This window comes from Coturnix japonica, chromosome 6 (assembly GCF_054131305.1).
Source record: "Coturnix japonica strain WE chromosome 6, WE-NBRP24, whole genome shotgun sequence".
Taxonomy (NCBI): Eukaryota; Metazoa; Chordata; class Aves; order Galliformes; family Phasianidae; genus Coturnix; species Coturnix japonica.
The window spans coordinates 24148207-24175255 of NC_140668.1; the positions used below are offsets into that span (position 1 = coordinate 24148207).

General features: G+C 46.5%; 2 protein-coding genes and 1 long non-coding RNA gene across 10 annotated transcripts in view; 1 reads left to right on the forward strand and 2 right to left on the reverse strand.

The window, feature by feature from the left end:
- Positions 1–5386, reverse strand: part of EDC4 (enhancer of mRNA decapping 4) — a 28157-nt gene extending 22771 nt beyond the window's left edge. For both annotated transcript variants that reach the window (XM_015873647.3, XM_015873646.3), the window contains exons 1-3: positions 5236–5386; positions 1500–1656; positions 400–511 (exon numbers count right to left, since the gene is read on the reverse strand). In XM_015873647.3, coding sequence (XP_015729133.2) covers positions 400–511; positions 1500–1656; positions 5236–5314 — 348 coding nt within the window. In that variant the 5' untranslated portion in view covers positions 5315–5386. The remainder of the gene's footprint in view (positions 1–399; positions 512–1499; positions 1657–5235) is intronic.
- Positions 5387–6462: 1076 nt separating this feature from the next.
- Positions 6463–24780, reverse strand: NUTF2 (nuclear transport factor 2). 7 transcript variants are annotated; one of them, XM_085550982.1, is made up of 6 exons: positions 24721–24780; positions 17946–18070; positions 16290–16361; positions 13305–13403; positions 10511–10667; positions 6463–6995 (listed from the first exon to the last, which is right to left on the reverse strand). In XM_085550982.1, exons 2-5 carry the CDS (start codon positions 18042–18044, stop codon positions 10557–10559), a joined length of 381 nt encoding a protein of 126 aa, XP_085407108.1. In that variant the 5' UTR covers positions 18045–18070; positions 24721–24780; the 3' UTR covers positions 6463–6995; positions 10511–10556. The 7 variants fall into 7 exon arrangements, with proteins under 7 accessions (XP_085407108.1, XP_085407104.1, XP_085407105.1 ...); XM_085550978.1 differs by lacking the exon at positions 10511–10667 and adding an exon at positions 20531–20623; XM_085550979.1 differs by lacking the exons at positions 10511–10667; positions 24721–24780 and adding exons at positions 20531–20623; positions 22017–22109.
- On the forward strand, positions 6923–18424 carry LOC146760528 (uncharacterized). Its single transcript, XR_014947458.1, has 3 exons — positions 6923–7060; positions 15386–15496; positions 18296–18424. It is a non-coding gene; the product is annotated as an uncharacterized LOC146760528 (long non-coding RNA).
- Positions 24781–27049: the final 2269 nt, after the last annotated feature.

Consider the following 27049-nt stretch of genomic DNA (forward strand, 5'->3'; position numbering starts at 1 on the left):
TTTATTTAAGCAATATCTTAGTGTAGTGGTTCTTCTGCAGCCCTGACCTGCTGGCTGGAGTCCTCTGCGAGACTGGAGCTGCCAAGAGCAACCCTCCCTCTATAGAAAAGAACTTCCAGCACAGAAACAATCATCATAATAAATTTGTTCAGGGAAGAAGGGCACTTTCCCAGAAAAGCCCAGCTTAGATCATGGAATCCCTCCTGAGAACGAGAAGGCAACTTGGCCAGACTCTAGACTAACAGTAGCAATCAATCACAATATACTGCTCCAGTTCTCCCCTTGCAAAGCTCCCTGACAAACTCCTACAACACAGGAAAGAAGACAGGCATTCTGCTTAAAATATCAAAGCACTGAGCTGGTGTGACTAAAAAGAATAGACAGAACCATGCTCCTTACCTTGTTGCTCCCTCTGGCCTTACTGGTGATGCTGGAATCACTGCTGGCCACTATTTCCACATCCTTTGCTGATATAACGATGCAAGTGGAGCTGTCATCACCAGAAAGGCAGCTTTTGAGAAAAGCAAAGGGCAAAACAATCAGACCGGACTCCACAGGAAGAGCAAAGAGGTCACATGTTTGTTGTTCACAATGTTAACAGCAACACAGGAGTATCTGTTCATCTAAGAGGTTTGACCTGAACATCTGAAAGGAAAAACTGCTTTCATTTAAGTATCCCTTCCCTGTATGTCAGAGTTTGAGAAGAGCCAAACAGCTGGTTCATTCAGCTTCTTGCAGACCATCAGCCTATTTGACTTGAGCACAGTCCTATATTTGGTTAAAGCAGCCTTGACTACTGTCCAACATGAGTTGCAAACAGAGCAAAGCCAATCAGCTGAACTGCATCAGCACAGCACACTGCTCATGGTCCTCACAAAACCTTCTCTCAAAACTACAAAGAGAAAATCCAAACAAAATATATTTACATTTGCATTTATTCCCATGAGAAAGTGCAAATCTGCACTGCTCTACACACATTTGTTTGCATGTAAGCAGTAAAAGCACATATGCTGTATGATATACACAAATGCACACGCAGAGCTCGGCAGACATCTAGCTCAAGGAAGAGCTTTTCTATTTCAAATAATGGGGAGAGAAACACTTTGACAAGTGCACAGTCTTTACTGCAAACTGGCTTAAGTTACCTCTCAGGTAACACAGGTCTCTGCAGGAGTCCAGCTGGAGTTCTACATGCAAATATAGACTTAGCTTTCTCTGCAGCCTTGCTAATTTACCTCCATCCTGACTCAAGTATCGGTCATGCGACCAGTTTTGCTCTCCTCTCTAAACAGCCCTGCTGATGTTCTTCAGTTCCTGTGCAGCACAGCAGTTGGGCTCAGTGCATCAGCACCCCAGAGGTCTGACAAGCAGCACTGAACCACAGCTGTCAGCGCAGCTCAATGTAAAACTTGCTCGGATTCCCAGCACTCTCACCCAGTCCCACCACCAGTAATTTTTAGCTGCTTCTTATCCACTCTCAGCCTTTCTTCAACACTTACATGACCTGCTTCTCCTGCACAGCTCCCAGAGAAATGCTGCGGTGCACCGGCTTCGTCAGCGTAGGTCCATCTCCAGCCACGAGGGGATCAGGAACCAGCAGCCCATTCAGGTCTCCATTATAGGAACTAGATGGTCTCTGGTTCTCATTCACCGAACCTAGGAAAAAGAACAACCAACCATGCACAAAATCCATTAAAAGAAATAGTGCTGCATGAAATACACTTCTTTCGGTCAGATTCTAATGATCAGTCAGGTAGAAAGCACTGAGTTGGCTCAGAAAAGGAAGACCTCCAATCAAAGGAACTTACCTAAAAGGCTGAAATCATAGTGCTTGTCTTACATGCGGAATCCCAGCTGACCAGAGAGACCAATGAATGGGAATGAGGAGTTTACAAGGTTCAAGGAGGTAACATTCTTGGATCAGAAAGGCTACGACAACAATTCAGATTTACTGAATCTAATATTTACATTCCAGGCCAAAGGGTTCTTGATAAGTTATTTCTAACTCCAGTGCATTCTCTCTCTTCAGAGAGATCTCTGCAATCCAGCAGCGCATACAGCAGCACATACAGCACCTGGGGTCAGCTGGAAATAACGCTTTCCAAAACCATTCTCTAAGATGTGACCTTAAAGGCCAGAGGTGTTCAAGCAACTGAGCCACAAAACCATGCAGCTGTGCCTACAGGATTCCCTCAGCTGTCCCTTAGTTTACTCAGCACATGGAAGTTCACAGCACTCAAGTTTAGGACAAAGCAACCACTTACTCATCTCTGCTTTGAGGGGTGTACGTGCCCTGCCTTCACACCCTTGGCCAAGGGCAAGATGCCTGGTGGCCTCCATGTCCCCTGAATAGCTGATCATCCCCACTGGAGAGCAAGCTCACTCCACCAGTGCCTGCAGTGTGATTGCACAGAAGTCAAAGCCACCTGTCTTGGAAACATTCGCACTGTAAGACTGAAATCCCACGTCCTGTTGCCAGGTAACAAGTGCTGCAAAGCTCCTGTGAGACAGCAGCTCGCAGGACTGTGAGCCCCACTGCTGCTGCCACACATAACACACCTAAACCAGGGGCAGGAGGTGGCTCCCTAGAAAGCAAGGCAATCTTCCTATTACCAAAAAGCCTTAATGGCATTAATGCATCAGCACGAGCAATGCTGCCTACAGCCATAACTGCAACTATTACTCGCTTGCCAGAAGAATATTTAAAACTTGCCTGCTGGTGAAGAACAAGGTCAATAAATCAACAACCACACTACGGATACAGCAAGACTGTGTAGCTCCAGGGCATCCCAGCACAGAGAGGCCTGGGCACAACACTTCAGTTTACCCACCCTGCATGGATAAGACAGCATGAGGTCACAGAATGCAGCCCTGTAACCAGTCAGCACACCCATGCTGCGCTTGCTGCTGCAGATGAGGACTGTTATAGTACATTGGTAGGTGCAATAAACTTCCATCAGCTGCAATTTATCCATTGCAGCCAAAAGCAAGAAAGTGTTCACTATGGAAAAGCACCCAGGCCAACAGAGAAAGATGATACACGCTTTGCTCTATTTGCAGCAACAGGAATAGCTCACATCAGTGTTTATGGACAGCAGGGGAGTGACATCAGCTCCAAGGCAAGGGAAGAAAGAAATGCTCTCCATAGGCCAATGAGCACCACAGTGGGACTGAAGCTGGGGAATGTGCTCAGCCCTTTGCCCTGCTCTAGTGGGAGCCAAGCCAGCATAACCCTGAAGGCACAAGAAAAGGGACTCAGCATTCAGGAGGTACATGAACAAAAACAAATGGTAACACTGGGAAAAACCCGTGTTGGGAAAGAATGCTCAGAACTGCCTGCAGCTAACATGGCAAAACTTCACTGTGGTAATAGCCTTGGAAAGCAGCTACACCCCACATGACATCAAAATGTGTAAGTGAAACTTAAAGAGAACCAGAAAGTGGAAGTAGAGAGAATTTCAGCAGCTTCACGTCAGATAACACTAGCCCTGCACATGCAGCTCACAGGACTGTTTCTGTTCTCTGTCGAGGGTCTCAAAAGCTTCCCCTTCCTCTGGCATCCATGTGGGAGGTTCAGAGGCCCTTCTGCTGTTAACTTGATTCCGTCTGGTTCTTCCAAGTCTATGTGCTACTACATGGGCAGTGCTTGTTTCATAGTTTCATAGTTTCGTGCGGGTTGGAAGGGACCTTAGAGATCATCGAGTCCAGCCCCCGGGATTCGAGCCTCTGTGTAGCAGAGCGGTACTTCTACCACTTGCGCCACAGGGGGGATTCGAACCCCGTGCCCCAGTGTTGCAAGGCGGCGTCCTTAACCACTGCGCCACCGGGTGATTGACCTGCCATCTGTTTGCTTCTCCTCCTCCTCTCAACTGCCTTCCTATGTATTAGAGCTCACAGAAGAGGGGAATGAGAGGCAAAGGACAGGAATGAATGAAGAAAAATAGAAATAAACCATCCTCAGAAAGTAATTCCTCTGCTTCTACCAGCAAGAGAAGTTGATTCAGTTATGCTTCTTTTGAGGTGACAACTCCATCCATGTCCCAAAAATGATGCACTCTTTCAGCTCATGAAATAAGAGTTCCCCATCACCACACTCAGTTCTCCTTATGGAGCAGCTTTTGGAAAGGAAAGAAGTATTTTCTTATAGTAAAGAAATATAATTTTGGATCACCTACGTGGTCCAGAAACAAGAGAAACTTCAATTAGAAGCTTCCTATGGCTAATAATGAAACTGGATGAGGGAGGAGATTGTCCCCCTCTGCTCTGCTCTCCCATTGAGGTCCCATTTGGAGTACTGTGCCCAAGCCTGGGGCCCCCACCACAGCTCAGGAAGGACATGGAGCTGTTGGAGCAGGAGCTACGAAAACCCTCAGAGGGCTGGAAGAAAAGCAAAGGAAACTGGGCTTGTTCATACTGGAGAAGGCTCTGGGGAGACTTCGATGTGTCCTTCAAGTACTTAAAGGGAATTCATAAAAAAACACAGAAGTGACTTCTTACACAGTCTGATAGTTGTAGGTCAAGGGAATAATGAATGGCTTCAAACTGAAAGAGGGGAGATGTAGGTTAGACATTAGGAAGAAATGTACTCAGAGAGAGGTGAGACCCTGGCACTGCTGCTGTGGGTGCCCCATCGCTGGAGGTGCTCAGGGCCTTGGATGGGGCTCTGGACAATTGGGCTATGGGAGGATTTAAGGTCCCTTCCAACCCAGCTGTTCTGTGAAGCTGTACATTTGCTCCACCACAGCCCCACACCAACCTCTGCGCCTTGTGGCTACACAAAAGCAGCGCTGGGGCACCTCCAGGGATGGTGCTTCCCCTCGGGCAGGCGTTCCACTGCCTCACAGAAGGAGTTAACCCTAATATCCCACCTAACCCTCAACGTGGGGCCATCACTCTCTCACCCTATTGCTACTGCCCATGAGCAGAGCCAACCTCTGCTTTCCACAGCCTCCATCAGGGGCTGCAGAGCCACGAGCTCTCCGTGAGCTCCTCCACCCCGACCCACAGCGCTGTGCTCGGACCCCTCACACTCTGGACACGCTCCATGGCCTCCCCGTCTTTCTGGCCGCGATGTGCCCATAGCTCAGCACAGCTCAGAGCCCAGCTCGGCTCCGTAGCACCGATCCAGCCCCGGGCTACGGAACACGGCCCGAGCCAGGCCCCACCCGCGGGGCCTCGGGCTGCGCTCACCCCGCCCGGCCCGAGCCCACAGTCCGGCCCCGCGGCGCCGCTCACCTCCCGGCCGGTCCAGCTTGAGGATGTCCCGCAGGTGCTGCGTGGCGTCCTCAATGTCGATGCTGTTGGAGGAGGCCATAGGGCCCGGCCCGCTTCCCGCCCGCCCCGCCGCACAGTCCCTACCCGCCACCCACGTTTCCGCCTCCGGTCCGTTTGCTGGCGGCGCTCCGGCTGGAAACATCCGCCGGGCCAACGGGTTCCGGGAGCGGCGAAGGCGGGGCGAACATCGGCACCGCCCAGGCAATGCTGAGCTCCGGGCCGGCCCTCCAGGCAGGGCAACAAAACGGGATCACGAGCGGCTTCTGCGGGGCTACAACCGCTTCATGTAACAGCGAGATGCGGCCCCACGCCCAGCTCCGGTTGGGCGTTCGGAGCGGGGAGGCGGTGGGGCCCCTGTCATAGGCTGCCTGCCCCCCTGCTCAGGCCCATCACGGCCTGGGGCACCCACAGCTGCTCTGGGTAAAGGCGTGGAAATACCGTAAGATCAGTGGGGAGCAGAGCACATCGCACCCCGTGCTGCTCTTAGAAGCGTGGAAAAGGGAAGCAATGCGTTTCATCGACTTGAGATGCTCAGACTGAAGCCGTCTTAAAGCTGGACCAGACGGTTTATAGTGGGGTCTGCAGGTAAAAGAGCAGCGATTCTGATCCCGTGCCATGTCGGATGCAGAAAAGATCTGTTTATTCAACCCCTTCAGTAGCGAAACGCCGCCACCTGCAGGGGGACGGGGACACGACAGCCAAGCACACCGTAATACTATCAGCCAGCTCTGGCTGCATAAGGAACGTCAGAACAGAAACAGCGCATCCAGCCAGGACTTCAGGACCAGACACAAACTGAAGGGCACTATGAGATGGACCAGAAACCGGAGCTGGAAGTGAGTATTGTCCCGTGTGAAGAAAACACTGCCAGCTTCTTCAGCTTTGAGGGTTAACACGAAATGTCGTGAAGGTTAAATGCAGGCTGCAATTGTCAGCTTTGTGAATTATCTGAGGGCTTTACAATGGTTAAACCAAATGGCTGAGATCTAACCCATCAAGCAGTGTTAAAAGTTGAGCTGGAAGCTTCTAGGAGCTGCTGAGAAGTAGGAAATAAGCTGTTTTAAGCAGCCTTTACTGGGGAAACCATCAAGCTTCTATGTTCACAAAGGCGTCTCCCTACCAAGCAGATGAGGGGTACCCAAACCTAACATCGTCACCACGTACTCAATATCCAACTCATTAAAGCTATTTAAACTGTTAAGAAAAATCTCATGTTTTTATTGTGTAATGTAGCATTGAAACATCTGAACAAATCGGTATCTGGGCTGTACAGGCTGCTGTTCTTTCAATTCTTTGGGTTATAGAGCATCTTGTCAGTACATCAAACAACAACCTTTTGCGTTTTCAATTCTTTCCGAGGCATGCTGGTACAACACAAATTTCTCTTGTCAAATGCAGCTAACTAACTTCCAAACATCATGCACAAGGAACTCATCTAGTGACAATGTAAACTCAGCAGAAGGGCAGCTCACAGCTCTTGCTCGCTCGCGCTCTGCAGTGCTGCAGGTTTGTGTATGATATTTGGAATGTTCTGTGAGTGTGAATAATATCAGTAAGAGGAGAGGAGGGGGAAAATAAAGAAGAACAGGTGCCTCGGGGTCGCCAGCTCAGCCAAAGTTGTGCAATGCTAGCCTGAACATGTCATTGGTGCAAACCCAGGCATCGTTGATGTTCTTTAATAGAAATATCTGGTGGAATCCCATGATAGGATCTTCATCAGCCTGTGGAAAGAAAGGAAGAATGTTCAAAATAAAGCTCTGTCTTGAGAAATGGATTCCAACACACGGTAAGAAAAATTTAAAAGCTAACGCTAACACTGCATGCTGTAAGGTATCTAATGCCTTGAGACACTCACACAACCAGAGGTCCTGTTCCAAGTCATTTGCAAACACACCTATGACAGAAATCCTGTGATGGTTTGTTAAGAGTTTTGTGGAATAATTACAAACAACTCATTCCAACAGCTTCACAACACCAGTGGAAACGTGCCTGCCTCACTGTGTGCAAATACAGACTTTCTTTGGGCCTAAGATGACACGCTTTCAAATAGGTTGTAACTGCTGTATTTTGGATTGGATCTCAAAAGAGATTTGCTCTAGAAGCCAACAGCAACAACACTGCCTGAAGTCTCTCTGTAATAATCTTGGCTTCTGAAAGGTTTCCCAGAGCAGGTACAGCTGGCCAGCAACACAGTGCTTCCTGCTGCTATTGCCAGGACCAACTCTCAAATGGTAGCTGTAAGGAGTTGAAAAGCACAGAGAATCTTTCCAGCAGTGCCTTACCTTCTGTCTTTGCCAATTCAGTGCTATGTTTACAGGAATAAGGGGCTCAAGAAGTAGGAATATCAATAGTACTGAGTTGAATAGTACTGCAGGGAGGCTGTTTCTCCAATCTAATGCTTACCAGTCTCAGAGACATTATTCAGCCTCAATACGAGGTGGAGATTACAATAGGATTTAATCTGAACAATGCATAGGGTCTGGTAACAAAACAATCCCCTAACGCTGACCGTATTGTATTCAAGTTGCCTTTTTGGAGGATTTTAAGCTTTCAGAATGAAAAAGGAGGGGGGGGGGGGGGGGGGGGAGGGGGAAGTATAAAAAGCAAGTATTGAAAAGCAGCAGCCAGAGTAACATGTGAAACAAGGTGTTTAAATGCTGTTTACTGAGTGGCCTACCTGTCTAGCAAGAAAAGCAAACGAAAAGGCTGAAGAAAGGTGCTATCTATAAACACCCTAAAACACCATAAAAATGTGAAAGGTATGTAGATGAAAAACTGACTGAGGAACAAAGACAACTTTGAGGAGCAGCTTGCTAAGAACAGCAACCACATCACGGAACAGGAGGTCTGCCACAGCACTCAGAGCAGAGCGTGTGACTGAAGCACACTAAGAAAATTCTAATCTAAAACCAACTGCAGGGATTTCATAGCAAAAAAAAATGTGATATGCAGTGTCAAGAGGTATATCCATATAGGATGCATTTCCAAGGATATCCATGGAGGAAAACTAAACAGGGTGCTAGATTAGCTGTTGTCCCTTAGGAAAGTGATACTGAAATTGGTTTTCAGGTGGTCCTGTGTACAGCCAGGAGCCAGAATCCATCTTTGAGTGTCTCTTCCAAGTCAGGATATACTATGATTCTATGAGTAACTTCTTGGAAACAGCAGCTCAGAGCTCAGCAGCCATCACACAAAGTGTCAGCAGTTATTAGAAAAGGAACAGAGACTAAAGCCCATCATTTTGCAAACACAAATGCACAGAGCACCCACATACAAATCCTGCATGCATTTCTTACATTAAAAATAAAAGGAAAAGAAAAAAGGTAGAGTAAGGAAAGGCCAGAAATGGGTAAGAAATGATCCAGCTACCAAGCCTGCTACTGAACAAAGTAAACTGATGTGATTGAGTGGGCAAGTGGGGAAGATAAACTACTAGCAAAAAAATCATGAAGGACAGTGTGAGTGAGGAATCTGGTTTCCTCCAGTCAGATTATAAGGCAGCAGAAGTATCAGCAAGTCCAAGCCAAAGTTATGAAAGAAAAATCATCAAGACAAGTGCTAATAAAGTCACAGTTCAACAGCATGGTGAACTGAGCAGCTTTGTGTCGTGCTGATATAAGCCTTCTTTCACACTGGGCAGAGGCTCCACAGTAATTAACACAATGCAAACACAGCAATTGTGCTGAATTAGCCTGGCTGTCCATCTTGTTCGTTAGCACATATGACAGCAGTCACACCAATTATTTCAGGGGAACTACCATCATTACGTCTGCCCAGATTGATGCTTCCATATCCACCCTGAAGAGGTGTCCTGTGTGCTGAAGTCTGGGAGTGTAACATCTCTGGCCTTTCCCAGGTACCAGACATAATGCTTAAATGCCAGTAAGGTCTTGCTACTGCTTGATATTCATTTTATACTGCACACACTGGAGTCTTTAAGAAAGCTGAGCACACTGAGGTCTGAAATACAACCCTGTATTTGATAGCACCTTATTAACGTTGTCTTTTTTGACTAAGCCAGAATTGAGTTCAGGTTAATTTCAGCTCCCTTCTAATGACTTAAATTTAAATCACCAGGCAGAATCTTGCCAGCTTGACTAAGTATTAATTACAGCTATTAGTAAGCATTCTGTATACTTATTGTTGCCCTCTGGTCTCCTCTGAAGTCACCAAGGCACCTACTAGTAGATGCTTACGTAGCTTTCACCAAATTTGAGCTTACTCATTACTGACATGAACCTACCTCTACAAAAACAGCCTGGTTTAGAGCAGGTTTCTTCCATGTGTGTTAAGCACAGCTACACCCCAGCTGGTAGCACTTTGGCTTGAGGGAAGTTCTTCCTTCCCTACGTAATTCAGGACTGGACATGTGAAAAAAGATGAAGAGTTCTTCCCCAAACAGTTGCTCTTCTGCTTGTTACTAATTCCCACAATAAAGTCACATACTGTTGTTTTCTTGTGTCCAGTCTGAACCTCCCAAGCTGTGGTTTGCAGCCTCTATCCTTTGTTACGTTGCTTGGCATCACCAAGAGTTTGCTTCGGGTCAGTGGAGATACTGAACTTCCAGTCATTAGCAGAAGTACCACACTACTTTACATCTACACACTGCAGGTACACAGCCCTCAGTCACCTCTCCAGACTCCAGCTCTCAAACACTGGTGACCTTGGCAGCTTTTTGACCTCTTCTGGCTCTTCCTACATCCTTGCTGGCCTTGAGGTTTGTATCTGTAAGAAGTCCTCACCTCACAGAACTGTGAGTCACATCACAGTATTAGATGCTGTACTACCTTGTAATCCAAGTGTAGCTGCCAAAGAAAAAAGTTACCTTCTTGTCTGGAAAGAATTTTACTCTCCTTCCATCAGCACCCCATAGGAAGTATTAACTGAAGTGCATACTTGCAGCTATCTTTGTCTCAAAGGAGAGGATAGTGACTAAAGAGAACAGATTTTGTCAGATGTTAGGCCTCATTTAACAGGCTTTAAGCAACACTTTATGTAGCCAACATGCATTGCAAAGGCATCCAGTGATTTGGGTTACCAATTTCCTCTCCCTTTCAAGAAAAAGTAACACTGCATCATAGTTAGTTATTCACGTGAATTCCACAACACTTCAAAATTCACACTCAGATTGAGCTGCAGATCTGCCGCGTTGCTCTGAGAATATGCAAGCCATAGCCATGCTTCTCAGCCACCACGAGCTCAGCTGACAGAAGAGCCAGAAGAAGGCACTCCTTACTCAACCAGGACAGTGAGGACTGCAGGGAGCAGAGGTAAGGCAGAGGTTACACGTTGTGGAGGGCTAGCCTGAAGACTTCATTGGTGCACACCCAGGCACCTTGAATATTTTTCAACAAAAACGTTTGTTGGAAGCCTAGAACCTGGTCATCGTCTGCCTAAGCATGACAGGAGAAATATATTACTAGGTGAAGCACACTGGAAATACTGGGTAACATGCTGGAGGAACATAGAACTAGCATCACAACAAAAGAATCTCACTCCTGAAGGCTTAAACTGATGCTTGATCTTAATAGTTAATGCAAGCAAGCACACATAATGAACAGCAATAAAAAGCTATGAGAGCAGAACTGAAGTAGGCAGAGGCACATTTATTACCCATCCACAGGTTTGAAAACATTACTGCCTATCTCAACATCAGTTAGAGAGGATCTTGCATATTTACTTGACAATATGCTTTTTGATAAAAGCCCTCACTGTGTTTTTTTCAGCCAGGGAGTCTGACCCTCACTAGAGGCATCATCCACCCCATTCAGATGTACTCTGTTACACTCTAATGCCTTCTCCAAGAAGCTGTTGTGTCCAATCCCCTTAAGATCAGATTGCTCCAAAAGATATTCCATGTTTACAGATCATATTGGTATGAGCACACAAGGCTGCAGACCAGAACAGCAGAGAGACAGACCCACAGCCTGACTTTGACACAGGACAGTTACAGTTACCAACTGACCACAGATAAATCCCACACCAAAGGGAAAGGCCAAAAGAGTTAAGAGTTAAGGCCAAGAATGACCACTCAAGGCATGCCGCAGGTACTTCAGCCTAGTTACTTTCTTGCAAGATCCTCCACTATATAAAACAACGCAGGCTTTGCAAATAGAGAATTCAAAAGCACATGCATTAACTGTACTGAGCTTTCAAGAATTTGGTTGTGTGAACAGGAAAACTAAACAGTAAGAGACACATTTTTCCCCTTCAAATCCAGCTATGGTCTTTTTCCTTCAGACAATCAGAGCTGCGCAGAACAGCCACACCATTAAGGTTACTTTTCAATAAAGATAAGTGTGCAGCTCTGTTTTTGTGCTACAGCATATCCTGTTCAATACAAACTCCAGATGGGTTGAGTTACTCACCAGCTCTAGGTCACTTACCGAACCCAGCTGTGTTCAATCACCTTATCTATAACAGCACTAAAGTGTACTAAAGTGATTGCTAGCATGCATGCACAGGAAAAAGCATTTCCTAAGCATGACAAACAGCTTCATGTACTGACAAGAGTGGTTACTATATGCATCATGCTAGAGACCTGCTGAGTATTTCATTTGTCTAGCTGTAATGAGTATCACACTGGGCTCTCTGAACACTTCCTCAGTGAGGAACAGCACTTCTGAGCACTAAACCACACATTTTAATACCAGCTCTGATCCACTTGGTGATTATACAGTAAGCTTAAAAACATGACTGTGCACAACCAGAGGCAGCTGCGAGTGGCCCAAGACATTGACCTTAAAGGTGCCTTGGTTACATCACTGAGTTTCGTGCACACCCAGGCACCAGACAGATGAGATCAGCATGTCTGACCTCACACCTGCCCTGCAATGCAGTGCTTTCTGTGAGCACAACTCTTTTGAGTATGGGCAAGCAGGAGGGAGCAACAAGAAAGCTGGAATCCAACTCACAGTTAGGAAACAGGAGCAACTTTAAGGAGAGCCAAAGCCATCTGCATTGGCCTTAGAAGTGGATGCCCAAAAAAATGTTTGCTAGGCAAAGAGATTTAAGCTTTCAGTCCTAGGTTTTCTTAACAGTACATTCGGTTGAAGTCTGAAGGTTAACAGAAGTGCCATTTAAAGTTAAAAGGACAAGGAAGCCTAAATGGCTGCTTTAAGAGAAACAGGGCCCAAAGGTTGCATGGCTTTGGAGTCTTGACATGACAGCATGGCTGGACCAAACTCCAACAAATCTTGTTCTGATCATTATTTTAGTGAGAAATCACCATAGTTATAAAACATTGCCCACTGAGTGCAAGTTCTTAAATACAGGATACTTTTGCAGATTTTAAAACAACTTTCATTAAGTAGCATCATTAACTTGCATCATAACATACCAAGGCTGCAGACACTTCTTCAAAAGATGATGAGATTGAGCAAGCTCATGCAATTCAGTACCACAACTTAAACAGCAGCGTAACCATACTACAGCCTGAAAACTATTCTGGCTTTTCTTTACAAGAAATTATTTTGGCAAGAAGCGCTTGAACTCAAGAGGGAACATACCCACTGCTTCTGCCTACCCAGGTTAACATCAGGGTTATGGATTTGTACTCTAAGAGAGCAAAAAAGTGTGGTCTTACTGAAGAGCTGTCAAGTAACAAAGGATGAACACTAGCACAGCTCCATGTAAATGTTACAGAATATTCTATTAGAGATGCTTTGTTGTCCAGGAACAGCATAGTGATGCATCTGAGTGCAACTGACACTAAAATCTTACACAGAATAAGGAAAATATTGATGCTTCTTGAGTCCTCGTGTTACTTACGTGCACAATGTAGTAGAACCACAGTATCTTGCTGGATAGGAGCCAATGACCATCAAATTACAGGGGATTTTACCTAGTGCTAGCTATCTGAAGTACTTGCTTAATAAACTTGAACAGCAAAAGAATAACATCCCAATGCAACCTCACCAGAATTCCTTCCCCATTGGAGAGAGTATTTTGTTTACAGAAACTGGGTGGTTTAGTATCCTGCAAAAACCTAAGATATAAGCATTTCTTACTGCTTAATGGAAAGAGTTTACCTTAAGCTGTCCCACTACCATACTGAGTATACAGCTGTCAGGTGTAGGTTGGTGGTCTTGTGCTGTGATGCTGTGTTGTATTTTTTGGAAAGGAAGGCTCTGTAATGAAAAGTGGAAAAAACAGAGTCACTGCATTGTTGAACTCACAAAACACAAATCCAACATTACAAAGTATTAGACAGTATTTAGTAGTACTGTATAGAGAGCTTCTGCAACTCGAAACTACTCAGCTGGGTAACAGCCAGTTACTTCGTGTCATGGTGAGGCTTAAGACAGACCCAAACACGCCCTTTGACAAGTTCTGCATTACCCTGGAGTGGAAAGAGCTTTAAAGACTTCTTAGAAGGCAGAGACATAAGAAGAGAAAACAGGAGTGCTACTAGCAATAACATGAACAACCATATTGGCCACACAAGTATAAAGTTTCAGGAAGCACACAAGGAAACTATATCCTTGGCTAAGAGAGAACACAACCCTGGAAGGATCAGGACCAAGGGTAACAAAGTAAGCGTACAGAGCAGCCCTCCAACTGCAGACAGACACTATTCAAGAACAGCTTTGAATAAAGCCTCCAGTATTTCCTCTTGGCTGGGTTAATAATGCCAAACTACCATGAACTGGAAAAATGAGCCCGCTAGTTTGAAGAACGTTTTCCAAGGTCACCATCCTGAACTTGAATATGCAGTGTCCATGCCCAGTCTGCACAAGCATAGGCTGGGACATCACACACCCATCCTTCAGAAAATTAGACCACTACATAACTGGCCTCAGCACAACAGCTACACGTTAAGCAGGTACTGCAACAGTCTTGTTGGGCACAATGGTACCTGTTCAAAGACAGCTGACTGACCCCATCAGAGAAAAAGGGTCCTAATGGCTGGGCAGCCAAACAAGCTATTCCCCTTGGAATACAGTGACTGGATGGAGTAGGGTCAGCCAGCATCACCAATATTTAAGATCAAGGGAAACTAACTCAAAAGGATGGTTGCATACGGTACCCACCTGTACCAGACAGAAGCATTTCTTTACATGCAGAGTACAGTAAAAGCAGCTGATGATGGAAAAGCCACAAGCAAAGCTTTTAGAGTCCTCTGAGAAAGATTCTGGACCTTTCATTATCAGAACTGCAGAATTCTCCTTTTAAATCATGAGAAATTCTGCAAGAATAAAGTTTTTTGGGGGTAGTTTAAACTCAGCCCCGGTTACAGACTAAGCCAGAAGTATGAGAAGCAAGCTACCTGCTACACAGCATCCTATTCTTGACTTTCTCTGATGGACCTCACAGTGCAGAGACCACACTTGCAAGCACTACTCTCACTTTATAAGATGTCCAGCCTGAGAAGCCTATTACATGCAATAAGCTAAACCCAAGGCCTTACTAGCAGAGATTTTGGATAGGTTTGGATAATACAAGACAACTCAACTGCAGCAGGATTCTTCAAGAGACATGAAGATATTTCACCAAACACTAAAGCTGGTCTGCAAGCGTTCTATCATTAGAGCTACCTACTCCAGCTTCTTCCCTGCTCCACAAAGCTCCTGGAACTACTGGTTTACGTCAATTGCTCAAACCAAACAGGTGTTCTGAGATGATTCTTTCACCCAGCAACACTTAAGACAGAAGGCATGTGTGTCAGCTCCCACTCTTTAACAAGGGTGCAGGCAGGTGTGCAGTGCTCACAAAGCAATGTCTTTTTGACCTTGTCCAATTGTATCAGCATCATCTGACAGAGCAGGCTAAAAGGAGCTGTATTGTTGCTATTATACAGCAGATATCTTGCTGTCAAGAGAAAAACCTGCCTCTTCATGCTTAAGGCCCAGTGCTAAAGAACACAGGGTCACAGAAGTGCAAAAGAACTCCAGTGCCAAACTTTCAGCCATGTGCCCAACAATGCTCAGATATTCCAGAAGCACAAAGAGAGCAGGTGCACAAGTTAGGTTAAAAGAGCAAACAAACCCACATAACTCGGTGCTGACAGCTACAGAGCAAGAGTCAGGGTAAGATGCTATAGTCCCACAACAAGCCACAGTAGGGGAGGGCACAAAATAACCTGGCTGCATTTCTTCCTTCCTTTAAACAGATGAATTAACTAAAATACCTCCCTAGGAGAAAGAAATATGCCTCCATTCACCAAGCAAGACTGTGCAGCAAGCACATGAATGCACAAAGTCCAACTTCCACCATAAAAAAGGTAAGACAAAGATGATATAACACTCTGGTGGGAAACAGACTGATCTGCACTGGACCAGATCCAAGGTAGCAGCCTGAGATGCTGGGGCCATACAAATTTTAGCTGGTTGGGTGTCCAAGTGGCTGGTAGCCCAGCTGCCTAAGGAACAGTGAGTAAACAAGCAATTCTAGTGCGTGACTATCTCCTCATGCCTCATCTGGAAGCAAGCAGTTGCAAGCTGTACTATTTCCAAGGTGTGTGGCCTCCTCAAAAGCAATGCAGGCACCTAAAACTCAGACCTAAGAGCAAGTGTCAGCCTGTCAGTTAAAGATACCTCGGATGAAAGCACTGATCCCAAAACACAGGAGGAAGAGCTGTGTGATAATGTGGACAAACACAGACAAATAACTAAGATTTTCTTCTCAAAGTGCAAAACAAAAAGCCTGAAACTGTGTCACATTGTTTGACACACCACAATGGAAGCTATAAAAGCACATATTCCACATATCTTGCACCCATTTTTATAGAAGAGCCATATCTCAAAAAGACTAAACTTCTCCAAGTTTAACACTAAAACATGGAGGGTTTCAGTCTGTATATGTTACAAAATGCTTTCCTCTGACTTGACGCAAGAAGAAACCCTGGCTTCACAGCACAGAAACATAACTGTAACTACTCATACCAGAAAAACCAAGGTACATTGAGGGTAACCCTCAGTAACCACTATAGAACTTAAATCACATTTTTAAGAGGCAGCTAATTTACAGTCTATAGCATTGTTTCCCAAAACATTCAGGAAGGATTGAAGACTTACAGAGAGTTTTTCAACAATAGCTGCTTTGCCCTGGAACTGCTGTCCTTCCCACGTAAGGCATGATGCATCAATCTGAGGGAAAAGAGAAAACAAAAACAATCAGCCTCACTTAGGTAATGCTTCACAAATCTTATTAAGAGGTTTTGTTTTCTTGGCATGTATCCTTAGAATCCAACTATTTGGAAACAACCTCAAAGGGAGATGGAAAGAAACTGAAAATAGTTTAGAACTGTCAGCTGGAAATCAAGTAGATTAAGTTTCACTATCATGATTCTACTAGCATTAAAGTTCCTGGCTCTGGATCTAAGTTAGCTTTCATAAGAAAGTCTAAGAGTATGGACACAAGTCAAGCACACATAGAGAAAAAACAAAGCGTGATAAAAGGTCTTGTACACTCTTCATTCAACTAAGGTACCAACCTGCATTTCCTATTCACACCCAGAAAAGTGGAATGTGCATCTAAAGGCTTTTTAACAGATTGCCAGCCCTGTGTGGCACAAAACGATTGAGATGCTTCAGCCTAAAAGCTCTTCCCATGTATGAGAAAAAGCACAGAGCACACTACATCACGTGCAACAGCAACAGGCAAAAAGCTTCACATTCATGGAACTCCACCAAACACTACATCAATGAGCTGCATAACACAGTCTGCTTCTGCATAGGTACCTCCACTGAATGCTGATGAAAGGTAAAAAGGCCCTAAGGGCAGAAAAAAAGCAGGAGTTCATTGTATGGATGGCCACGTTTCCAGAATTAATTAGTCTGTACTTATTACCAGTCTTCTGAGGATTTGAAGTATTTTAGTAATGGCATGACAGGAACTGCTAAGTACTTTCATATTTAGAGCTGTGATTAAACATTGGCTACTTGGTTTTCCCTGCTTTATGGGCTCTGTTCACAGTTCCTTTGTCAAAACAAGGCAACAGACAGCAAACATGTAAGAATCCAAAGAGCAAATGCTATCAGTATTGGTAGAGACTGCTGAGGTGTAGGGTGGGGCATCAGACGGTGTTCCTACAACTTAAATCCTTCAAAACTTGGTGGATCTTCATATGACTCATCCAGCAAGGGTCAGAAAAACAGGACATGCTGCTGGAAGACCTGTCAGACTTGAGTGCCTTGCTGGAACAGCTCAGCCACCCAGCAGCATTCCTCACCACCAGTAATCACACAGAACACTCTGCATCTTCTGGAGGCAAAAGCTGCAAGTTCAGCAAGTGCAGTTGCACTGACTGATATTCCAAGTCAGGATAAAACCCACTACCCCACTGTACAATGACAACAATGAAAGATGGTAATAAATAACCAAAAGGTTATTTACAGGAAAAACTCACCCATATGGAAGCCTTCAGTCTGCTGGGAACCACTGAGGCAATCTCCACTGAGGAGCAATCTCCAAGAGATGCTGCCTTAGTGGTGGTCAGCCCTTAAATGAGGTCTAGAGGAGGTAGAGTCAAGCTCCATCCCTTCCAGGAGTACAGCTAAATTACTCTCACCTGTGCTCCCACAGATGCCCCAACACTTGCCTCAGCTGATTAATCAGAGGTTCAGGCTGTGATTACCAATTTCCCATGCACCCACCCTAAGCATTCCCACACATTGAAATAAGGAAGCCTAGGGATGTGACAGGACAAGGTATCTTTACTAGATACTTACATATATTGCTCCTAACTGAGTCCTGTCTGCATCAAAAAGCTGGTAGTAATGTTGTACGAAGCTGGACCCAATCTGCTCCCAGATAGGCTTGTCTCCCATTCTGAATCCTCACCTGCAGCCGGTGACTGTAAAACAAAACAAGGGATTATGAGAAAGAGAAATTGCATAAACAAGAGTAACACTAGGCCGCAGCATCAGCGGACACAGACTGTCTCAGCTGGCAAAAATCATTCTTGTTTTTGAATGAACTGAACTCAGGAATTCCTTACCATGAAGCAGACAACCTCAGCTTGTGCTGGAGGATTTTCTATTGAAGTAATACCTTTCTAAAGTCACTTCCTTGCTTTCAGACAGCCTTCATCCCACACCTTAGAAGATTCAGCAACAGCTCTCCAGCAATACAACAATTCCAGACTATGCCTGAGTAGCACAGGAAGGATTTACCAATGAATCTCCTCAGATGTAGCAAAGGTCTCCCACACAACACTGCTGGGGAGCTGCCTCAGTCCTGAATGTGCACAAGCACATTGGGTTTTAGGAATGCAGCAAATGATCCCATGGGAACTAATCTGCATGAGCTCATTGTGCAAGGCCTTCAGTTTTCCCTACAAGCAATAATCAACCAAAAATGCAATATGGGACTCTCCTCTTTCACTACATTTGTCAGGACAGACCTTGCGGACACCCACATACCTTCCAGAAGAAACCTCGAGATCCAGAATGAATGTCAAGACTGCTATGGGCTCAAGCATTCTGCCTTTGTGTCATTATCCTGTCCACCTCTGCTGAATTCTTAATGCAGCACAGACTATAATTTCTTTTTCTTTCAATCAAAAAAAGCCTTCTTACCACCCTGTGCCCCCTAATGCCATCCCTTCTACACTGGCTCACACTAAGCAAACTCCATGGGATCGGTTTTGACTTGCTGAGCCCTGGCTGCACAGTCCTGTTGTTGTTTCACAGGTGGGAGACACATCCACGCCCAATGAATGGGGAACACAACCCAAACCAGCAGAGATCTCCTTAGCTACCAGCATCAGAGGCAGACGGGCCTTGCAGTGCCCTCCCAGCACTTGGGACATTGGCCATAAGTCACCAGGGCTGGTGGTTGCTGTGCAGCAAACAGCCCAAGTGAAAAATCACTTCAGTTTCTGTAGCCCATCAACTCTTCAGCTCCACCCTATGAACATAGATAAGTATCAGACATCCTTCCTAAACGTTCAAGTGTGAATCTCATTAAACAGTATCTGACTAATAAATGGCAGCCACCAGCTTATTCTTCTGCATGTAAAAGAAGTTGGCTCAAAGCGAAATCTGTTTAATCCACAACGTGTATTCCCCCTTAAGAGCTCACTGCACCATCACACAAAGCCAAGCTGCAGCTGTACACCAGCCCTGCAGCTCCTTGAGCCCCAGCCACCTTCTGTTCGAGCATGAAACTGAGAGAGCCTTTAAGCCAGTCAGAAATTAAGAGATTGGTATTTTATATTTAGAAAGTGGTTTCATGGCTTTTAAAATTAGCATGCAAGCTTGCTACCTTCAAAACCTATTTGTATTCTGTTAAGTAAAACACCGCTAAATAAATCTGTATAAATCCAACAGTGTTGATTTTGTTAGAGAAGTGAGAGTTGAACTAAAAAAAAACCATCTGCTGAAATTAATGACTCCTGGTTAATTCTGACTTCTTTTCTTCCCCCGTGCCCCTCATACACAGTTCTATTTAATACACTCTTCCCCAAAAGGCTTGTCTTCCTTTTCTGATGCGTCACCCTTTCCTCCACGGTGTCTCATGTTTCCTGCTGGGAAGTTTAGAGCACAGGTTCTTTCCAGAAGCACAGCAGCAAGGCTGAGCTATCAGTGTGCCTCGGTGGAGTCTAACACTTGGACTCATAGTACTTGTTACATAGCTTGGAATCTGCACATATTAAAGAGCTCATCCCCAGCTCAGACACCAGCCAGCAGTCAGTATTCAAGCAGAAGCCCAACGCAGCCCATAGAGGTTACAGCTGCCAGCAACTGTCCCTCTTCAAAGGTACACTCAGCACTACCACATCTCTGACCCCAAAGCAAAGGTCCTGCAGCACAGATGGAATTCAGACCTACACCCTGCAGACTACCCAGTTCACCATGGCAGCCTCTCATCAATGCAAACAAAGCCACCCCAAACAAAACTCCTGCGTGGCCCCACCCACTGCAGCATCAGTGCTGGGTGATTCTGTTGCTGCTCAATCTTGCCAAATAAACCAAGGCAGCCCAATAACCTAAAGGCTTCCTCCCCATCTTTTGATGTCCTGTGCCACCAGCCATACAGGTCCACCAGAGAGATGACTGCTACAATAAACCTTGACCCAACTGCTCTGGCACACAGCAGAAGGCACTGATACTAAGTGAAGCTGCATTATCCAGATGGCAGTAGCACCAAGGGGGAAGGAAAGAAGGCAAGGTATGAGATGGAGGGGCAGGAAGAGATGGGACTTCACATGGGCCCTGAACAACCTGCAATGACAATAAGGTTACAACGGCCTCAGGCTTCTGTCCATAAAACACAGAAACATAGGATCTTTCAACAGCTTAAGTATTCATACCTACACTCGTTCCTTCTTCTGTGTTGCCCTGACCCAGGGTATGAGAGGTTGGGATGAACACGGGGTCTGGTTGAAATGTCTTCCTATTGCTTCCTTCAACAAATCAGAAATGATGAGAATGACCTGGAGGTGATTCTGTCAGTACATTGTGATGCTACTCACAGAGATGTAAGCGAAGGAAAAGCCACTTTTGTATTTTGCCATTCACTGACAGATGAAAACAAATTGCTTTCCCTGAAGCCTATGAGCACTGGCAACCTTGGGAGGAGATGGGCTGTCACCACATCTCTGCAGGACAGAGAAAGGCCTCAAAGGATTGTTCCAGGCAGCAGCTGTGCTTACTGTATTATCAGGCCTGGACACATGCAAGCTCACTGCATTATCAGGTAACAAACTGAAGTCTTTCCGAGTTCAAGAAGTGCATGCCAGCACTTCTATAAGAACCCCGTTCTTTCTGACATCAACACAAACTAGTACTTGGGTATGTAGCAGTGAGGAAAGTAGCATTCTTTAGCTATGTGCATTACACACTGGATTTCCTTCAGAAGAAACTACAAGGAATCACACAACAAGCACAAGCAAATAAGCTCAATGCAGTCTTATCTGCAGAAAACAAAGGAATAAAAAAGAGAAAAGCCTAAAAGAATACTCTGCCACACTGACAGAAGGGAAAAACTCCCCATCTATTCTGCAGTTTCCAAGTATGACTACACAACTTCCATGAGAAATATGAGCACAAATAAACCACACCCCCTGAATATTAAAGCTGGCCCTGTACAGCACTGCACCAAAGTTAAGCTCTCTTAAGATCAATGAGGCTTTAAAACACACCGAGCTGGCAGGCTGCTCTCTGCAAGACAGAAGATCCACTTAACAGGAGCAGCAATGCTCCTTTTAAACCAGTGCTATGGGCTCAGGGCTACCTGGGGATCCACACACAATCTGGACCATCCATTGCTGCACCCTTTGCTACTGATTAACAGAGAGAGACAATGAAGAACTGGCAGCTGTGTCAGCTCCTGTTGCGCACACATGTATTTTTATGCACTCTGAATGAGTATAACACCATGGTAGGAGTTCCTCCTGCATGGAACCACAATCAGAAGATTAGTTACTTTTCTCTTCAACAGATCACCCAGTGCCTACACCAAGAATCACTCGACAGCAGATGAGCCGCCTTTAGCAAAGGCATTCGCTATCAAGAGAAGAAACAAAGCAAATGATGATAGCATCCTTAAATAATTCAGGTGGGGAATTGCAGGAGCTCCAACCTCCACACAGGGTCAGCCAGGCTATCAGGCCAGATCAGACCAGGCTGCTTTACTCACTTTGATCCCAAGAGCCTCTGAAAACAGAGATAACACAAACCCCCACAGGGCAAGCTGTTTCAACACTCCAATCTACAGAGAGAAAAAGCCCCCCTTCCCAGATCTAAGCAGAATCCCTTCAAGTTTTGAAGGCCTCTCACCTCCCCCAGTCCCCTCACCTATATGGAAAGCCATCCTGCAGGTGGTGGAAGGCCAGGGCTGAGTCCTGTTTGTGCTCCTCCAGAGAAAGCAAGCTCAGGGCAGAGATTGAATGCATCTCAGTGTGAGGGGAAGAAGGCAAGAAATTATTCTAAACATGCTTTCAGACCTGGAAATAATTAAGTCTGAATATGTGCACAGCTGTAAAATGGAAAGTGAGAAAAGCGTGACAAGGAGCAGACAGTTTCCTCCTGAAAGATACAGAAAATAATTGACTTTGCTCAGTTTTTTCCCCTCTCCTCCAACTTCATTAAAACAAATTGATGCAGGAATGATGCCAACCCAAAGCGTATTTTGGTGGTTACAGACGTTAGCAAGTACAGGGACACTAGTAAATAAATGGACGGGGGAGGTAGTTCTGCAAAAGCTGTGCTCAGTTTGATGCTCACCCTGTCTGCAATCTGACAACCCACGAGTCACAGAAGCACCCTAGATGATGATGTTCAAATGGATGGGCATATATTATTATTTCATCCATAACTGGGTAAGACAACAGCTTTGCTGTTAAGCAACGCTATGCACATATTGATTCTATATGCGGTTGTTTATTCCATGGTACCCTCAATGAAACCTAAAAACCAGAATATCAATGCACGAGGCTGAATCCTTGCTGTGTTCCCCAGGTGGAAGTCCAGAATGGTCACCTTCAGAAAGGCAGGGAGCACAGGGCAGAACAACACAGCTGCTCCATAGTCATTCCTCACCTTCTATGCAGAGCAACACGTTTCATGCCCAAGAAACAGGCTGTCAGATGTTTCCTTCTGTCCATCCCTGTGACTATTACGACAGCTGTTTCAGGTTAAGAGAAAACCAAGAGCTATTTTTTAAGCCACAGAAGAAAAATACTACATTGCAATTACTCAAAAATTAATCAGGTTTGTTCATGGACTGAAAGACCAGAAGTAATATTCAGTTTTATCCCTGCGAGATCTTCCACCATTGACTGCCACCTGAACCCTTTGTTCACAATACAGTTTGGCCCATCCAAGAACAATTCCAGTTGCATGTTTGTCCAAGCAGCCTTGTAAATATCAGCCCTAAAGGAGGCAGCACAAAAACACAGTCCTGTGGACTGACTTAGGTGCTGAATGCAAGAGGACCGAGTTAAAGGCTGCATTACATTACCCCGCTGTAGGTTTAGTCACTGCATTCCCTCATTACTGACTGACACTGTTAAAACAAGGAAGATTTTCTGCAGCACATTTTATGATCAACAAGCTTTGCAGGCACATAAGCACGGCTTGTTAAACCTCATCTCCACACCAACAGGCTCCGAGCTTTGTTAAGCTCCAGATTCGCAACATATGCCTGGAAAAAGGAAAAAAAACCACAACACCCACACTCACAGAACTTTTCCCATGGCACCTTCCTACCTCACACTTCCACAATGATGCATTTTTCTCTCTTCATTTGCTTTCTGCAAGCACACGGTATCATAGAATGGCTTGGGTTGGAAGGGGCCTCAAGGATCATGAAGCTCCAACCCATCTGCCATATACAGAGCCACCAACCTTCACATTTAATACAAGACCAGGCTGCCCCATCCAACCCTGTAAGAACGGGGCATCTAAGCCTCTCTGGGCAGCCTGATCCAGCACCTTACCACTCCTTCTGTGATGAACTTCCCCTGATATCCACAATGCGAGCTGCTGGTATTGGCTGCAATCCTTACACAGAACATACCACACACCACTATTAATGACATGATCCTACTGTAACCAGCAGGACAACAGAAACCCCACTAGAGAGAACTGCAGTAAGTCAAGGGAGCTTTCAGAACTGAAGGTAAAATGAATGGTAAAGCAAGTACATTTCAAGCTACCTACTGAATAAGCTGTAGTCTTTTAGGGAGGCATATGAAACAAGCAGAAACTACGGTGGAAAAGAGCTGAACAGCCCCAAAGCGGGCCACAATATCACTGTATTATCACAGAATGGCTTAGGATGGAAAGGACCTTAAAGATTAGCTGGCTTTAATCTCCTGCTGTGGACAGAGCTGCCCAGAGCCCATCAATGGGGGCTCCCACAGCTCTGAGCAGCAGTGCCAGCGCCTCACCACCCTCACGGGGAAGGATTTCTTCCTCACACCTAACCTCAATTTCCAATGGGAAGATGCGTTTCATTGATGACACTGTAACTTCTGCACTGCCAGCACCTCTTCTCTCTCCATCGCTCCTACAGCCCGAAGTCACCCCCAGCAGGATCAAGGGCCGCCTGGGTAGGTCGGTGCGTGCCCCAGCTCCGCAGCCAGCACCCATCTGTCCTTTGTTCGGCTACACACACAGCCCTAAAGCGTCGGGCAGGAACTTCAGCCCGAATCCGGACAGCTGTGGGTTCGGATGGTGCACTTATCTCATCGCACACAGCCCGGCACCGCGCGAGGCCGCCGCTCACCACATACAGAATGGCGGCCCCGCATCCCCGTCACAAATCGCCTCCCCACACCCGAGCGGCGGCGGCGCCTCCCTCCGCCCGCGGGGCCTCGCCCAGCCCCACCGCCCCGCTCCCCCGGCCCCGGCCACCGCCCCCCGCCTCAAAGACGGGGAAGGTCAGGGCCGGGCTCGGCCCAGCGCCTACCGGCAACGCCCCGCAGCGCGGAGCCGCCGAACGAGGCCGGGTACCGAGAGCCGTGCCGCGCCGAGCCGCCCCGCCCCCCGCACTCACCCCACAGCTCCCACTATGGCGGCGGCCCCGTGCGCGGCGCGAACCCCCTCAGCCTTTCTCGCCCGAGTTCCGCGCCCCGCCCCACAGCGCTCAGCCCCGCCCCGATGCACGCCGGGAAAACGAGTCCGGCCGGCGGAGGGGCCGCACTCTGAGATGGGTGTGGAGGACTACAAATCCCGACGTGCCCCGCGGCGCCGCCCGCGGTGGCTCATTTGAATGGGGGAAAGGAGAGCGCGCAGCGCTGCGGCCGCGGGCCGTGCCCCGGGGCACTGTGGGATTGCGGCGGGGCGCTCAGGGGCTCCTGCCCCTCCCCCGCCTGGCGGCCCGTACCTCAATGTCCGACGGCCGGGCTCTGTCACCGGGCCGCGATAACAGTGATGGTTTGGCCCGTGGCTGCTTAGGGCTCGTAATCGTGACAGGATTTCCTCACAGAGAGCTGCATGTAGGGAACCTGTGTGAGAGTGGGGCTGCATGGCCCAAAGTTCACCTCAGCAACTCCTGAGAGGAGCTGCACAGTGCGGTGTGGGTAAGAAACACAATAGACTTCTCAGGTCCCCTCTAGGGAAATCGATTAGGGCAGAAGTTGAGGTGTGGTACAAAAATGGCTTAAATAGATGCTTCCACTTGTAAATACTGTAAGGGGTTGGAGCTCAGGATGAGCACACAGAGTGGGCTGGCATTGCAGGGCCTGGAGGAGCTGTGGCCATGATATGAGGCCTTTGTGTGGCTGTGGGGGTGATGGGGGCTGAGGGAACAGCAGGAAAGCAGACCAAAAGTGGCTAAATTGAGCCCCTTCCTCAGCCATATCCAACACACCACTGAGGGTCAGTGCCCTCCAAAACGTTACAGACTCCTGCCACCATCCTCAGAGCTCTTCAGGGCCTCAAGGATTCGTGCCATGAACAAAACCTGTTTGTTTTTTGAATCACAGAGGATGTGACACTCCCGTACAGGTAAACATTTTACACACAGCAATCCTGACTCATCAGTTATGTCTCTTTTTACTTACAAGGCTGTGAAGGAAAGCTGAAGGAGCTGGGCCCGTTCAGCTTGGAGAAAGCACTATGGAAACTTCATTTCTTCTGGCTGATGTGTTGCAGGCACGAGGCCCACGTCTGGAGCTTGCAGGCTTGTAACATGGTGCTTGTTTTCTATCTACTGTTCCTGTCGTAGCCAGAACAGCACAAGAAATATCTTTCAGGATGTGAGTACCCAGCTTTAGTGGCCACTTTTTGTGTAGCAAAGGTTCTAATACGTGAGGCAGAGACATGGAAAGAATTGGAGGGAGAATTGCTATGTGAAAAGCAGAGAAAAGATGAAGGCAGAATGGAGCATATGAAGGAGATAACTGGGATTTGGTGATGTTTTGCTTGTGTGAGTGCTGCTCCCAGATTGTTTTATCATCAGGACGAACGTGCTGGAGGTTGTGCTTTAACCCAAGGCAAAGAGGTGGTAAAGTTGTCATCCAGAAGAGCACACAGCTTGTATTTCACTTGAATAATCAGACTGGTTGTGGCCATTGCTCTGCCATTGCCAACTTGCTCTCTGAGCAAGTGTATCACACCTATCTGAACTGCAGTATTTCTGCTGGGAAGCCACTGCTGCTTTCTATGTCTGGGACCAATGCTAGGAGCCTGTCTAGAAGAGCAAAGGGAGCTGCCTGCACAGGACTGAGGTGCCCTGGGAATGGGCCTTAAATTCCCTGCTGTGAGAGAAAAAAGGGATGGCAAGAAGGAAAAGAATTATTGTAAAGAGCGGCAGGCTGGGCACTGTTTGTGCTGCCTCATTTTAACCCTGATCTAGCCCAGAATTTCATCTGTTCTCATCTCTGTGCAGAGAGCAGGGAAGTCTGAGGTTGTGTCAGTAACATTCACCACCCAGCCTGTAAGCCTGTGCTTTCTAGAACACCAGATCCCAGGGGAACCTCCAGTCTCTACACAGTGATGTTTAATGGCACAGTAACTTCTGCTCTGTTCTGTCCTTGTCATATTGGAACTCAGGTCACAAGGAAGAGGTAGGAATGGGGCAGGACTGAGTGTGGGCACAAAGAACAGCAGATAAACAGTTTGAACAGAGCTCTGGAGAATATTCTTTGTGAATGAACACTCTGTGTCAGAGGCCATGAAAAGAACCACACGTCCTCCAACCACTTAATGGGAGCAATACTGATCTCTACAACACAAGAGAATTGAGCAAGCCTTGTGCAATCACATGTAAGGTGTTCAGGGTTTTATTTACATGAAAGAGGGCTTTGCATTGGAAAGAATCATCCTTGAGTCTTTCTCCTGTTTGATTCTGCAGATGGAATTAAGGTTTTCCCTTGGAGCAA